This window comes from Sus scrofa, chromosome 12, assembly GCF_000003025.6.
Source record: "Sus scrofa isolate TJ Tabasco breed Duroc chromosome 12, Sscrofa11.1, whole genome shotgun sequence".
Taxonomy (NCBI): Eukaryota; Metazoa; Chordata; class Mammalia; order Artiodactyla; family Suidae; genus Sus; species Sus scrofa.
Window position 1 is genome coordinate 51674031 of NC_010454.4, and position 12464 is coordinate 51686494.

Sequence of the window (12464 nt, forward strand, 5' to 3'; positions counted from 1 at the left end):
TGTGTGTGTGTGTGTGTGCATCTTTTTAAGGCCTCACCCACAGCGTATGGAAGTTCCCAGACTAGGGATTTAATCGGAGTTGTAGCCACCAGCCTACATCACAGCCACAGCAATGCAGAATCCAAGCCTCGTCTGAGACCTACACCACAGCTCACAGCAACGCCAGATCCTTAACCCAATGATCGAGGTCAGGGATCGAACCAGTGTCCTCATGGATGCTAGTGGGGTTCATTAACTGCTGAGCCACAACAGGAACTCCCACAAATACCTTCTTAAATCCAGCTTTTAACTATTGAGGCCCTGGTTAGTGAGCATCAGAGCCTTACCTAAGTTATGACCATGTACAAAATCCTTTTGAGCACCACTAAAAAGGGTCTCTGTCTTCTGATGATTAACATGAGCTCAATTTCTACTATGCTTCAAACCGAAAACTCTGTGGCCTTTTGTTTGCTGCCTTGTGGAACAGGCTCTTACTCATTGCCCAAGACTGAGGATTTCCAAAACACTAACACTGACTCAGTGCCAAGTTGTACTGAAGTTGGTTAAAGGAGAAAGCTAAATCAAATACTTTTGTTAAAAGTTTAATCTCTTTTTCAAGTTCAACAGAAAAGCAACAAAACTTTTAAAAATATGTATAACATTCCCCGTTGAAGTTAGCTAGGAAAAGCATGACAGACACAGACAGCAGGAGGAGTCAACAGGTAATGATCTCTTTTGTTAGCACTCATTACTGTCTGCGCTTACAGTCCAGCTATTCTCCAAATACATGAAAACACAGCTATCACAACACCCAAGCAAAAGCTAGTCCTTCTGGGAAAAATACCGATGTTTAGACTTCTGGGGTTACTTTGACCTGCTTTGCTGAAAGATAAAACAAAGACTGCTGAACACATCAAAATTATGACTTTCTACTGTTATCACCTGTGACACTCACAGAAGGCTATATTTATCCTTCACGTAGTAATATAAGCTGTTTCTTTGAATCTGTTTCTTATTATGATATAGGCAAAAAGCCAAGCCAGAAATTAAATCAACATTTACCTTTTACACACTGCGCAATTTCTTTAGAAATGACACCAAAAGCTCTCCAAAAGGATCACATTATTCCTCTTGAAATTATGTAAAAAGTTGCCTCATCTGTTCTCAATGGCCAGCTTAGCTTCCCTGAGAACTTCAGATCTGTGTCTTTCCTAGTACACATACAGATTATTTACTGAGTCTAGATGTATTCAAGGCAACTTCAACATAACAAGTATGTTTCTGAACAAATCCACATTACAAGCTGCAATGAATAAGATATTTCAGAATGAGAGGTTCTTAGTCATTTTCATTTTTTCAGGATTTTACAGAAAAGTCGGTTTTATAATTTAAAAAACAAAGATATGGACAAAGAAAACCCTAATGGCTTTATTTGGGGATAGAGAAATCAGAAAGCAAATGAACAAATAAATTTTGGATAAGATAAACCTGAATTTATCATATAAGCAAAGACGAAAAGACTATCGAGAAGATGATCAGGTGACAGAATTACGAGTGTGAGAAGTGAAAAGAGGATGCCACCAGCCAGTATCGCAGTGAGCTGGTCATCAGAGGAAATACTGCCCTGATCTCTCTCTCTCACACACACACACACACACATAAAAGGTATTACAATCGTGCTTTCTGTAGTATAGCAGCACATATACTAACAACCACAAAAAATGGAATAATACAGAGAATTTTAGCACGGCCCCTGTGCAAGGATGACACGCAAATTCATGAAGCACTCCATAACTTTAAAAAAAAAAAGGTATTACACCCATTGTGACAAGAATATACACTGTACAGAGTTTAAAGTAGTATCTCCTCAATTCAAGGTGAAATTTTAAATGGGAGATGTTAACACATTCACAGGAACATATTAAGAACTGGACAGAACTTATTTCTCATGATACTTTCATCATACATTCGAATAACTGTGCAAAATGTATAATTATCTACTCCAGCAGACTATGCTTTCTTGAAGATAAAAAATTTAGCTCTTTCACCCCAACCTCCACATTGTCTTACAGAGTGCCACCATGCCTAGAGAGAACACCAGCCTTCCCATCTCCTAGTCAGCCTATGAAGGAACAAAATTAACAGGGAACAGCCCTCCGGCAACCCAGGAGAAAACAGAATCCCATCCCACACATGCTACAGTCAGTAAACCCTTCCAAGCCAAAAGCTGAGTTCTATGAGGCCTAGGAATCTTCCATCCTATAAAACAGTGGCTTTCAAACTGCTTTTACTACAGTTCACAGCAAAAAATATATTTTATCACACAATTCTGTACGTTCATATTCAACTATATTTACTTAATCTTATCAAGTGAATATTGTACTGTTATTTTACTCTTTTTTGGCGCGCCCCACCATGAGAAGTTCCCAGGCCAAGAACTGAACTGTGCCACAGCAATGACAAAGCCATATCTTTAACTGCTGAGCCCCGAAGGAACACTCTTCCATTTTATTTCTTTTTAAAAAACTTGATACAGCCCACTCAATTTTCTTATCCATCAACGGGTTACAACCTGTCATGTGAATAACACCACTTCAGGGTCTTCAAGCAGCAGGTGTGCAGATTTTCCAAGAGAGTCATTGGCACATGCTATTTTAAAAGAATCAAATCCTAGACCCCAACTTTCATTATGGTGTTTAAGCATAGATTCGGTTTACCCACCTCCCTTTTCTTTTCTTTCTTTTTTTTTTTTTTTTGGCTGCACCAGCAACATATGGAAGTTCCCAGGCCAGGGATCAAATCCAAGCCACAGCTGCAGACCGCTGAATCCTTTAACCCACTGTGCCACATCGGGAACTCCCACTCCCTTTTAACACTCTTCTCCCACTTAACAAATGAAAGGCTTTCACCCATTCTGAGTTCACTGCCTTACTGTATAAAAACTCCTCTGTAATGTGAAGCCAGAGGGACAATTTAACATATAAAAGTCAGTAACAAAAAAGTGGATGACTAAGAATTGGGTAACAAATCTTTTGGCAGGTCATACAGATTGCCACTATTTTCAACAAAAGTGAAAGAAGATCTAATTGAGTTGTTAGCCTATAGAATAAAAGTGTTTTTGAAGCTAGAGCACTATGTGATTTAACATATAATTCGGAAAGAGTTAAGAGATAAAACAACAATTATTATTTAAAAAAAAAAACTATTTCCTTCTACTTATTTAGGAGATCAAGGGCTTAACATAATCTATTTTTTAAAAAACTAAAACCTATCTTTTTCTAGACATTAATAATATTCACCAGAGGCTAAGGGCTTAATTCGGAGGGAGAAACAATTTATCTCATAAGAACTGCATTCCCAATAATCTTTACAACTTAATAATTATTTTTTAAATGTGTACAATATTTATGATGAAATTGTGTATTTTAAAAACTTTAATTCACTACAAACAAAATTTGCATGCATATTTTTATTGCAGAGAAGTCTTATCAATTTTTTTAATGGCTTTCAAGCACAAAATATTACTCTAGGCCAGTGGTTCTCAAAGTATGGTCCCTGAACCAACAACATCGGCATTAGTACCTGGCAGCTTTCTAGAAATACAGATTCCAGGATCCCATGGACTAAGTGAATCAGAAACTCTGGGAGTGGGACCCAGCAATCTTTGTTTTAACAAACCCTAGAGGTAAAATTCTGATCAGATCTGTGTTCTAAAAGAAACACTTTTTAGGAGTTCCCTTCGGGTGGCTCAGTGGTTAATGAACCTGACTAGGATCCACGAGGATGCGGTTCCATCCCTGGCCTCGCTCACTGAGTTAAGCATCCAGTGTTGCCGTGAGCTGTGGTGTAGGTCGCAGACACGGCTTGGATCTGGTGTGGCTGTGGCTGTGGTGTAGGCCGGCAGCTACAGCTCCGAATGGACCCCTAGCCTGGGAACTTCCATATGCCTCAGGTGTGGCCCTGAAATAGCAAAACAAATAAAAAAACAATTTTTAGAATAAAATTCTGAGGGAGATATTTAAAAAAAAATTAACCTGAGGGAAAAAAATGTAAAATTTCTGCTGAAGAGTTCATTCATGTATTTTTTTATTGAATGGATGGTGATGTATATTAAATCACTATGCTTGATTCCACTGGATATGTTTACAGGCATTAAAGTTTTAATTTAAATTGTCAGTATTAATCATATACTAGAATTTACATCCTTTGAATCTTTTTAAATTTAAAATTTAAAAATTTTAGGAGTTCTCTTATGGTGGAGCAGATTAAGGATCCACTGTTTTCAGTGTAGCAGCTTGGGTCACTGCTGTGACACAGGTTTGATTCTTGGCCCAGGAACTTTCACATGCTATGGGTGCAGTTTTTCAAGGTGTGAAGGGCTGGAGTTTCTGCCATGGCACAACAGGATCAGCAGTGTCTTGGGAGTTCAGGGACACAAGTTTGACCCCCAGCCCAGCACAGTGGGTTAAGGATCTGGCATTGCTGCAGCTGTGGTCTAGGTGGCAACTGTGGGTCAGATTTGATCCCTAGCCTGGGAACTCCATATGCTGTGGAGTGGCCAAATAAATTAAAAAAATAAACAAATAAAATTGTGAACTGTGTATATAAACATTTTGCATAGTATATAAATTTAAAAGTTGGAGAATCACCACTCTAGAGTAATAGTTCTCAAACTGTGGTCCCTTGGACTGGCAGCATTGCAATTACCCACAAGCTTATTAGAAATGCAAATTCTCAGGCTCCCGCCCAACATAATGTGTTCTAACAAGCTCTCCAAGTAATCTGTATCCACTTTAAAGACTGAGAGCTGCTAATCTAGACTAGAGGGCAGCGGCTCTCAAAATCTAAGTATGAATCTGAATTACCTGGAGAGCTTCTTAAAATTGCCAGACCCTAATCCCAGAGTGTCTGGTCAGTAAATCTGGGTTAGGACCCAAATTTTTGCATTTCTGGAGTTTCCTACCGGCCTAGTGGGTTAAGGATCTGCTGTTGTCACTGCTGTGACTCTGGTTGCTGCTGTGTCACGGGTTCAATCCCTGCCCAAGAAACTTCCACGTGCCATGGAAGAAGCAAAAAAAAAAAAAAAACAAACCTGTATTTCTAACAAGTTTCCCAGGTGACAGTAATGCTGATGCTGCAAGTCCATAATCACACTTTGAGAATCACCCACTGATCTAGAGGGCTGTGAAAACCCTGTCTATATTCTCCTATGTCGATACTCAAATACAAACCCTTCTCCTCATCCTTCAGAGTAGTCTCCCTCATGACACCCTCTCATATATTTGCCCCACACACTCTGCTTTTTTTTTAAAACAACCCACAATTACCTAATTATCTGTTTTCTTCACTAGAATTCAAGTTCTATGAGTTAAAGAACCACATGACTCTTTGTCCTTCTATATATATCCAGCAACTAGGCACAATGCCCACCTCAGAGTATTAAACATATTTACAGGTAATTAACATTTGTTGGATAAGTTACATGAAATGTCAGTTTTAATATCAGAATGTCCATTTGCAGTAACATGGATGGAGCTAGAGATTATCATACTAAGCAAAGTAAGTCATAAAGAGAAAGACAAATACCATGTAATATCATTTATATGTGGAATCTAAAATACAACATAAAGAGCTCCCCCTGTGGCACAACGGGATCTATAGCATCTCTGCAGTGCCAGGATGCAGGTTCAAGCCCCAGCCCAGCAAAGAGGGTTAAAGGATCTGGTGTTGCTACAGCTGCAACACAGGTCACAACTGTGGCTCTGATCTGATCCCTGGCCTGGGAACTCCATATGCTGCAGGACAGCCAGAAAGTAAAAATAAAATAAAATACAACATAAATCAACACATAGACAAAACAGAAACAGACTCACGGATCTAGAGAACAGATCTGTGGTTGCCAAGTGGGGAGGGAGGGTGGGGGAAGGAAGGACTGGGAGTTTGGGATTAGGAGGTGCAAACTATTATACAGAGGACGGATAAACAACCAAGCTCCACAGAACAGCACAGGGGAACTACGTTCAATATCTTGGGATAAACCACAGTGGAAAAGAAGACGAAAAAATATATAACTGAATTACTTTGCTGTACATCAGAAATTAACACAACATTATAAACCAACTGTACTTTAACTTTAAAAAAAAAAAAATGTCAACAGTCCTGATTTTGCCCAAGGCACTCTCCCAAGTGCCAAGAGTACAGAAAGTCCTCTGAATATAATGTAGCCTCTCATATTAAATATTATCATCATCAAGAAAAATCTGAATAGTACATTTTTCAACCTGTTTTTCAAATTCATTCTTAACCCTAGCCTAGCCTCTAAATAGGCTTCTATTATACAATGCAAGTGGAAATAAAATCGAGATTTAGTCAATGATAAAATTAACATGTACTACCAAAAAACTTGACATTTTAAGGCAGTTTTAGCATGGAGGTTAGGGGGAGACTGATAAACTTACCCTCTTTAGCCAAATATAACTCTTTAAATTTTGCTCTCTTTTGATTAAATTCTTGCTCAAGCTGCTGCTGTGCACGTAAAAATTCTGCATTAATTTTTTCCAATTCTGCTACCCGTTGCTGAAGAGAAACTGGAAAGAAAAATACTAGTTAACAAGTAATAACTTTTATTTATAAATTAAGTTACAAGAATAAATTAGTATTGGAGCTGCGCATTTTTTTTTTTTTTTTGTCTTTTTGTCTTTTGTTGTTGTTGCTATTTCTTGGGCCGCTCCCGCGGCATATGGAGGTTCCCAGGCTAGGGGTTGAATCGGAGCTGTAGCCACCGGCCTACGCCAGAGCCACAGCAACGCAGGATCCGAGCCGCGTCTGCAACCTACACCACAGCTCACGGCAACACCGGATCGTTAACTCACTGAGCAAGGGCAGGGACCGAACCCGCAACCTCATGGTTCCTAGTCGGATTCGTTAACTACTGCGCCACGACGGGAACTCTGGAGCTGCGCATTTCTATAATGAAACAAATGGTCAAGCTTCTTCCAGGGATCCAATATATTCCAGGAAATTCTTTTTATTTATTAATTTTTTGTCTTTTTTGTCTTTTCAGGGCCGCACCCACGGCACATGGAAGTTCCTAGGCTAGGGGTCCAATCCGAGCTGTAGCCGCCAGCCTAGGCCACAGCCACAGCAACTCGGGATCCGAGCCGCGTCTGCGACCTACACCACAGCTCACCGCAACGCCGGATCCTTAACCCACTAAGTGAGGCCAAGGCCTAACCTGAAACCTCATGGTTCCTAGTCAGATTCATTTCCGCTGCACCACGACAGGAACTCCTCCAGGAAATTATAATTAAAAAAAAAAAAAAGACAATTCTACTAGACTTAATAACCATTGTGATTGGGTCATGTAAAAAACAGCATGTATACAAATAACATAAAGCAAATTTCCTAAAAGAAAGCTTCTATTTTGTTTTCTTTTGGCCTTAGCAAGCAGCAGCTTGATGTGAGATTCCAATTCCCAGACCAGGAACTGAACCAGGGCTGCAGCAGTAAAAGCGCTGAGTCCTAATCACTAGACCACCAGGGAACTCCCAAAAGAGAGCTTCTAAAGTTCCTTTGTATCACTGACAGAATGTCAATCCACTTCTGGAACTAAGTATTGGATTATTTGGGCTATTTACTCCACAAATGAACCCACTGCCAATCCTGCTAGCTCCTGTTTTTCTGGTATTATGTGCAAAATATAGAAAGTACCCTGCTGGGGAGTTCCCTGGTGGCCTAGTGGTTAAGAACTCAGCATTGTCACTACTGTGGCTCAGGTTCAATCCCTGGCCTGGGAACTTCTGCATCACTCGGGCATGTCAATACATAAATAAATAAATAAATAACACCCTGATTAGGACAGCCATACCACACTAAACTACACTCCTGTTTTCAAGATGATTCATTATCATTACCCTGAAATCCTAATAAAAAAAAACTTTCATATAGGAGTTCCTGCTGTAGTGCAAGAGGGTGAAAGATTTGGCATTGTTTCTGCAGCAGCTCAGGTCAATGCTGAGGTGTGGGTTCGATCCCTGGCCCAGTGCAATAGGCTAAGGAGCAGTGTTGCTGCTGTGGCTGCGGTTTGGTCCCTGGCCCAGGAATCGGGTGGGGTGGGGGGGCAGCAGATACAGAATTATATATTCTGTATGAACTCTCAATTACTGAGAGATTAGGTAGTTTTTAGATTGATTAATGTATGGCAGGGGCTAGGACACATTTTTACTTTAGAGGTGCTATAACTTGGCCATCGCTGATTTATATAAATGCCTATCCTGAACAAACCCAAAGGGTCTTCTGGTTCAAGCAAGGAGAAGGGAATCCAGGGGTCCAAACCTTTGACCTCCACCTCTTCCCCAACAGCAGCCCAACCACAAAACTATGACTCTAATCACTCCAGGGGATACTATGAGTACTAACACCACTGCCTAATTAATTACCTAGGTCAGCAGAGGTCTCAGTTCCCTACAAGCCACTACAAATAATGATGATTTACTAAAATCTTAACCATGATCTGTGATGATCTCCAAAGGCTCTACCCTCCCTGACCCATTACTCAATTTAATTGAGCTTATAATTTTACAGCACATAGAAAAGACTGGAAAACTTCACCAACGATTTGTCTATACGAGTAACAGAATTATGGCTCATTAATTTCTTCCATGTGCTTTTCAAAGGTCTGTACAACTCCTTTGATAATAATTAACTAAAACCAGTATTTCTTTGTTCCCATGACATCTTCAGACCAGCCTCATTACAAATCTAACAGCACTGATGCAATCCATGTCAGACGGCAGCTTTTGAGTTGCATGTCATTAAAGCTAAGGAGTCGTTCTGAGGAGCAAATATCTAGGATCTTTAGGTCAAAGCAAAGAATGACATCTGATCATTCGAACACATGATAACCTTTGGAAAAAAAGATGGAGAATCCACGGGAAGGATGAAATGTGTAGTTATTTCATATTTACTGTTTGAAATCATGAAGGAAATGTGTTCTCTATTTACTTGTCTTAGTATTTTTATTGTCCAAATCCAATTGTTAAATAAATTAAGCAAATTTTCTGCTTAACACTTTAAAATTACCAGTAGCGGAGTTCCCACTGTGGTTCATGGTTGACGAATCCAACTAGGAACCATGAGGTTGCGGGTTAGGTCCCTGGCCTTGCTCAGTGAGTTAAGGATCCGGCGTTGCCATGAGCTTCGGTGTAGGTCCCAGACATGGCTCGGATCCCACCAGCGTCTGCAGCTCCGATTGGATCCCTAGCCTGGGAACCTCCATATGCCACGGGAGCAGCCCTAGAAAAGGCAAAAAGACAAAAAAATTAAAAAATAAATAATAAATAAATAAAATAAAATGAAATAAAATTACCAGTAGCTACTGATTAGTGCATGAGTTAGGGAGGGGCACTTCTAGAAAAAACACAAGATGCTGTTTTTACTTTTCCCTAACAGTTACACTCCCACCCACTACTACCTTCCACTAACACACACACAAAATGTCCATACCTTTCAACATTATATTTATATTTAGGAACTGAGGCTAAGGAATCAATAAAAAATAAAATGCAGCCTTTAAAATCATAGCCAAGTAGTTCCTGTGGTGGCTCCGCAGGAATAAACCCAACTAGCATCCATGAGGATACAGGTTCGACCCCTGGCCCTACTCAGTGAGTTAAGGATTCAGTGTTGCTGTGAACTGTGGCTGTGGCCAGCAGATGCAGCTCCAACTTGACCCTTAGTCTGGGAACTTCCATAGGCCGAGGGTGTGGCCCTTGAAAGAAAGAAAGAAAGAAAGAGAAAGGAAGGAAGGAAGGAAGGAAGATATTACAGCCAAGATTAAATGTGTTTCCACTACTACCAACCCCATCCTGGCTCTGACCCACAGTTCAGGCGCAGTCCACACCCACAGGTCTGGCTGCCTCTCCAGGATTCAGGACAAATTTCAATTCCATGAGTCATGATGCCACTGAGGATATACCAATTAACTCTCTTATAACTCACTTTTTTTAATTAAAATATTTAAAACCCAACTCAAGTACTTCTAACATACTGTAATTCTGCACCACAAAAAAGGCCAAACAACTGCTTTTTACAGGAATGCCTCTACTACCATACCAAGAAAAAATGAATTCACCTTGCATAAGACAGAAAGAAAGTTTACAAAGACATATCCTGATACATTAGCAAACCACCACAAGTCAAACTGAAAACAGATCTCATCACACAAAATACTTGATTATTTTTCTAATATGGTGACTAGCAGTCCACAATAATTAACTAACAGTTCAAGTAAAAAGCACTTAGCCTGGGAGTTCCCACTGTGGCTCAGCAATAACAAACCCAACTAGTATCCATGAGGCACATTCGATCCCTGTGAGTTAAGGATCTGGCATTGCCATGAGCTACGGTGTAGGTTGCAGACATGGCTAGGATCCTGAGTTGCTGAGGCTGTGGCATAGGCTGCAGCTGATTCGACCTCTAGCCTGGGAACTTCCACAGGCCACAGGAGTGGCCCTAAAAAGCAAAAAATAAAAAATAAAAATAAAATTTAAAAAAGAACTTAGCCGGGCATATAGGGGGAAAAAAAAAACTGATAAATGTCAGCTGTAAACTAGTGATGTTCATTTAGTGAACAAGGGAAAATAACACAGTGATCAACCGACTGTGGCAAAAGACCAGACGTCACTTCCAACCTCATGATTCTGATTCAGTTCCATGTCAGACTTCCAGCTCATATCCTTCCCTGTTACCATGTATCATCTTCGCATCATGGACAAGTTAATTAGTGTTAACACAACTTCAGCAATATTAAGTCTGCTGTAACTCACAGCTAAGAGCTATTAGCGTATCAGCCATTGGTAAAAATTCCACACATTCTGTATATTGCTACAGAATTCCGTATATTCATTTGAGTAATTTTTAAAAAAGGAATTAAAAAGGGGGGGAACACTATCTTATGCAATGGCTTTTTTTTCCTTTTTGGCCACCCTGTGTCATATAAAGTTTCTGGGCCAGAATTCAGATCTGAGATGCAGCTGCAACCTACACTGGACCCTTAACCCACTACACCAGGCCAGGTGTAAAACCTGCGTCCCAGTGCTCCAGAGACCCCACCAACCCTGTGTGCCACAGCAGGAACTCTTGCAAAAGCTTCTTTTAATGCTTGACATCTAAAGGGGAAAAATTAATACACCATTTATTCAAGATATCTGAATTAAGCAGCAATAAATAAGAATGGGGATTTCAGTGAAAGTTCAGTAGACAAACAACACAGTATAAACTATATTCCAGGCTCTATTCCTGTATTTTATAAAACTATAAAGCTACATTCCACCATGTATTCCGACTGGAATATTTATTGACAATATGAACCATAAAGAGTCTCAAACAGGAGTTCCCATCGTGGCTCAGTGGTTAACGAATCCAACTAGGAACCAAAACTGGGGTTGCAGGTTTGATCCCTGGCCTTGGTCAGTGGTTGACGATCTGGCGTTGCCATGAGCTGTAGTGTAGGTCGCAGACGTGGCTCAGATCCCACACTGCTGTGGCTCTGGCGAAGGCAGGCAGCTGCAGCTCCGACTGGACCCCTAGCCTGGGAACCTCCACATGGCGTGGGATCGGCCCAAGAAATGGCAAAAAAAAAAAAAAAAAAAAAAGAGTCTCAAATAATTGCCAAATAAAGATAACTTCAAAAATATACTAACTACACTGTTGTGGTACAGTGGAAATGAATCCAACTAGGAACCATCAGGTTGCGGGTTTGATCCCTGGCCTCACTCAGTAGTTTAAGGATCCAGCATTGCCGTCAGCTGTGGTATAGGTGGCAGACACAGCTCGGATCTGGTGTTGCTGTGGCATATGCCAGCATCTATAACTCCGATTTGACTTCTAGCCTGGGAACTTCCATACACTGAGGGTGCAGCCCTAAAAAGCAAAAAAAAGAAAAAAAGAAAAACAACAACAACAAAAAAGTATATACTAATTATATAGTTGGAATAAATTATGGACTTTTTAAATAGTGGTCAAGATATGCAATACAGTTCGACCACTATTACATGCATTTTACAGATAATTTTGACTTATTCATTTATATTTTTTTTTTTGCATTTTATGGCCACACTTGTGGCATATGGAAGTTCCCAGGCTAGGGTTTGAATTGAAGCTGCAGCTGCTGGCCTACACCACAGCCACAGCAACATGGGATCCAAGCCACATCTGCAACCTACATCACAGTTCACAGCAACATCAGATCCTTAACCCAATGAGCAGAGCCAGGGATCAAACCAGCATCCTCATGGGTACTAGTCAAGTTCATTACCACTGAGCCACAATGGGAACGTCCTTGCCATATAATTTTTAAATCACCTTAATTTCTGATTGCACTTAGTTCAATTACCATAATTGTCAAAAGCTTGTGTTCAACAGCTGATACAAATATGCGTGGATAAAAATGGATACTTACCTACTCAGTTTGTACAAACTGGTAT

At 40.2% G+C, this 12464-nt stretch overlaps 1 protein-coding gene across 9 annotated transcripts in view; it reads right to left on the reverse strand.

The window, feature by feature from the left end:
* Window positions 1-12464, reverse strand: part of RABEP1 (rabaptin, RAB GTPase binding effector protein 1) — a 265953-nt gene that overhangs the window by 71803 nt on the left and 181686 nt on the right. For 8 of the 9 annotated variants that reach the window (XM_021067731.1, XM_021067732.1, XM_021067730.1 and 5 more), the window contains one exon: window positions 6438-6566. The exons of the other annotated variant lie outside the window; for it this stretch is intronic. In XM_021067731.1, the coding sequence (XP_020923390.1) occupies window positions 6438-6566 (129 nt within the window). The remainder of the gene's footprint in view (window positions 1-6437; window positions 6567-12464) is intronic. 9 annotated transcript variants of the gene reach the window in all.